This window comes from Merops nubicus, unplaced genomic scaffold, assembly GCF_000691845.1.
Source record: "Merops nubicus isolate BGI_N331 unplaced genomic scaffold, ASM69184v1 scaffold11796, whole genome shotgun sequence".
NCBI lineage: Eukaryota > Metazoa > Chordata > Aves > Coraciiformes > Meropidae > Merops > Merops nubicus.
Window position 1 is genome coordinate 10,890 of NW_008612974.1, and position 1,706 is coordinate 12,595.

A 1,706-nucleotide genomic window follows, 5' to 3' on the forward strand; every position below is an offset into this window, starting at 1 on the left:
GACTGTGTTCTCTAAGACCAGAATTCAACCAAACTAGCTAAAATGCTAGCATTTCTCTTATCATGCCTGCTGCAATATGATAAGGTGCTAACTTGTGGAAAGTAATTTCTACACTCCTTCCTTGGGTGAAATCTCCACCGGAGGGAAGTGAGTAGGGAGCGCAGAACAGCCCTCGTACCGTTGTTTTTAGAAATGCTGCCATTTACAGTTACAGTTTAGTGGTGAATTATGTGTTCAAGTAGACGGTGTTTCAGTGAAAAAGTCTAGATAAAAGAATGCATATGTACAAGATCAGAAAAGGACCCCTCACCTCTGATTTAAAAAATAAATAGCTGGTTTAGATGGTTATTACTGGAATCTCATCTTTAAAGGAAGAGGAAAGTAATTTTACAGTTTTGCCTTCTCTTTCAGAGGGCTTCCTGGCATGGCACTGTCCCTCAGAGCTCGGTGACGTGCATGGGGTAGCTGGGGGGCGGGTGTGGTGGCAGTTTGACGCTGAGGCGCCGGATGTGACAGCCGTGGCAGAGCAAGTGTCCCTCCAGGGGGTAGCAGCGATGCCCCTCCTCGTCATTCAGCTGCAGGCCGCAGTCCTACAGGAACAAACCCAACAGCTTAGCCAGCGACTCGGGCTGGTCCTTTCACAACAGTGCTGGTCTATCCTACCTGCCTTCTGAAGCAGGGCGACACTAGCTCTGATCTGAAATCTAAAGACATTAGAGAATTCAAGGCCATGGTCCATTGTTAGTGGGAATACGTTTGTACCTCTGAGACCAGCACAGAACTGCACATAACTACAAGGACAACGTGGATGAACAACAGTGGAGAAACAGAGATAAAATGAAAACCAACAAACTATGATCCTGCCTGCTGACTGCATGTACAATGCAACAGAGACAATCCTGGTTTTCAGTTGTCATCATTAAAATTTTAAGGACTTTGAAAGTCATGGCAGTTTTGTGCTTAGATTTGATATTTAACGTACTTGAAATTCTTAAAAATTGTTACTGTGATCAGTCCTGACAAACCAGAGATTCTGAGTATGTATCTGCACATACTTTTTTTCATAAAAAAATAATTTCAACAATTTTGGCATACAGGACACTTTAGCATTGAAAACTGATGCAAAGTTTTAAACTGGACACAAAGTATGATTTTTCAGTTTTCGTAGAGCTCAAGTTAAAATCAAATTTTAGAATGCTTACATAACAATGAAAAATGGGGTTTAAAAGTAAGCTTTGAAATTGCAGTGTTACTTTAGGGAGGCTTTAATCAAAGTTTCTGCCTAGGTAGTTTTCTGCATGTTACTGTATGTTATAAAATACCTTTATAATGCTTTATGCAAGATTAAAAATTCAGTTCCTTATGAGAATGTAACAATTGTAACAATCACAGCACCAAACCTACATCAAAAGGGAAGTTTTGGGTTGATCCCAAACTAAGGAGTTTGTTTCCCTCCTCATGCTCCCAGATGCAGAGCTAGGACTGTACTCTGCTTTCCTCTCCAAAGCAAGAGCACTAATCCCACGACTTTATCTGCCCCAATAAATGGTTCCATGTTCTGCACAAAAAGAAACTACTCCCCCAAAAGTGACAGAGTCAGTGGACTCCCTGTCTCTTTTCTAGAAAAAATCAACATTCATTCAGTATGGAAAACTGTTTTCCCCCTGGAAAAGCCTTCCAGTGCAGGAATGAGGGTCCTTCCCTAC

General features: G+C 41.6%; 1 protein-coding gene across 1 annotated transcript in view; it reads right to left on the bottom strand.

Moving 5' to 3' along the window:
* Positions 1 to 226: 226 nt before the first annotated feature.
* LOC103774339 (Wilms tumor protein 1-interacting protein homolog) overlaps positions 227 to 1,706 on the bottom strand; it is a 22,164-nt gene continuing 20,684 nt past the window's right edge. The window contains exon 7 of the mRNA XM_008941734.1: positions 227 to 590. Within this exon, the coding sequence (XP_008939982.1) occupies positions 438 to 590 (153 nt within the window). The 3' untranslated portion in view covers positions 227 to 437. The remainder of the gene's footprint in view (positions 591 to 1,706) is intronic.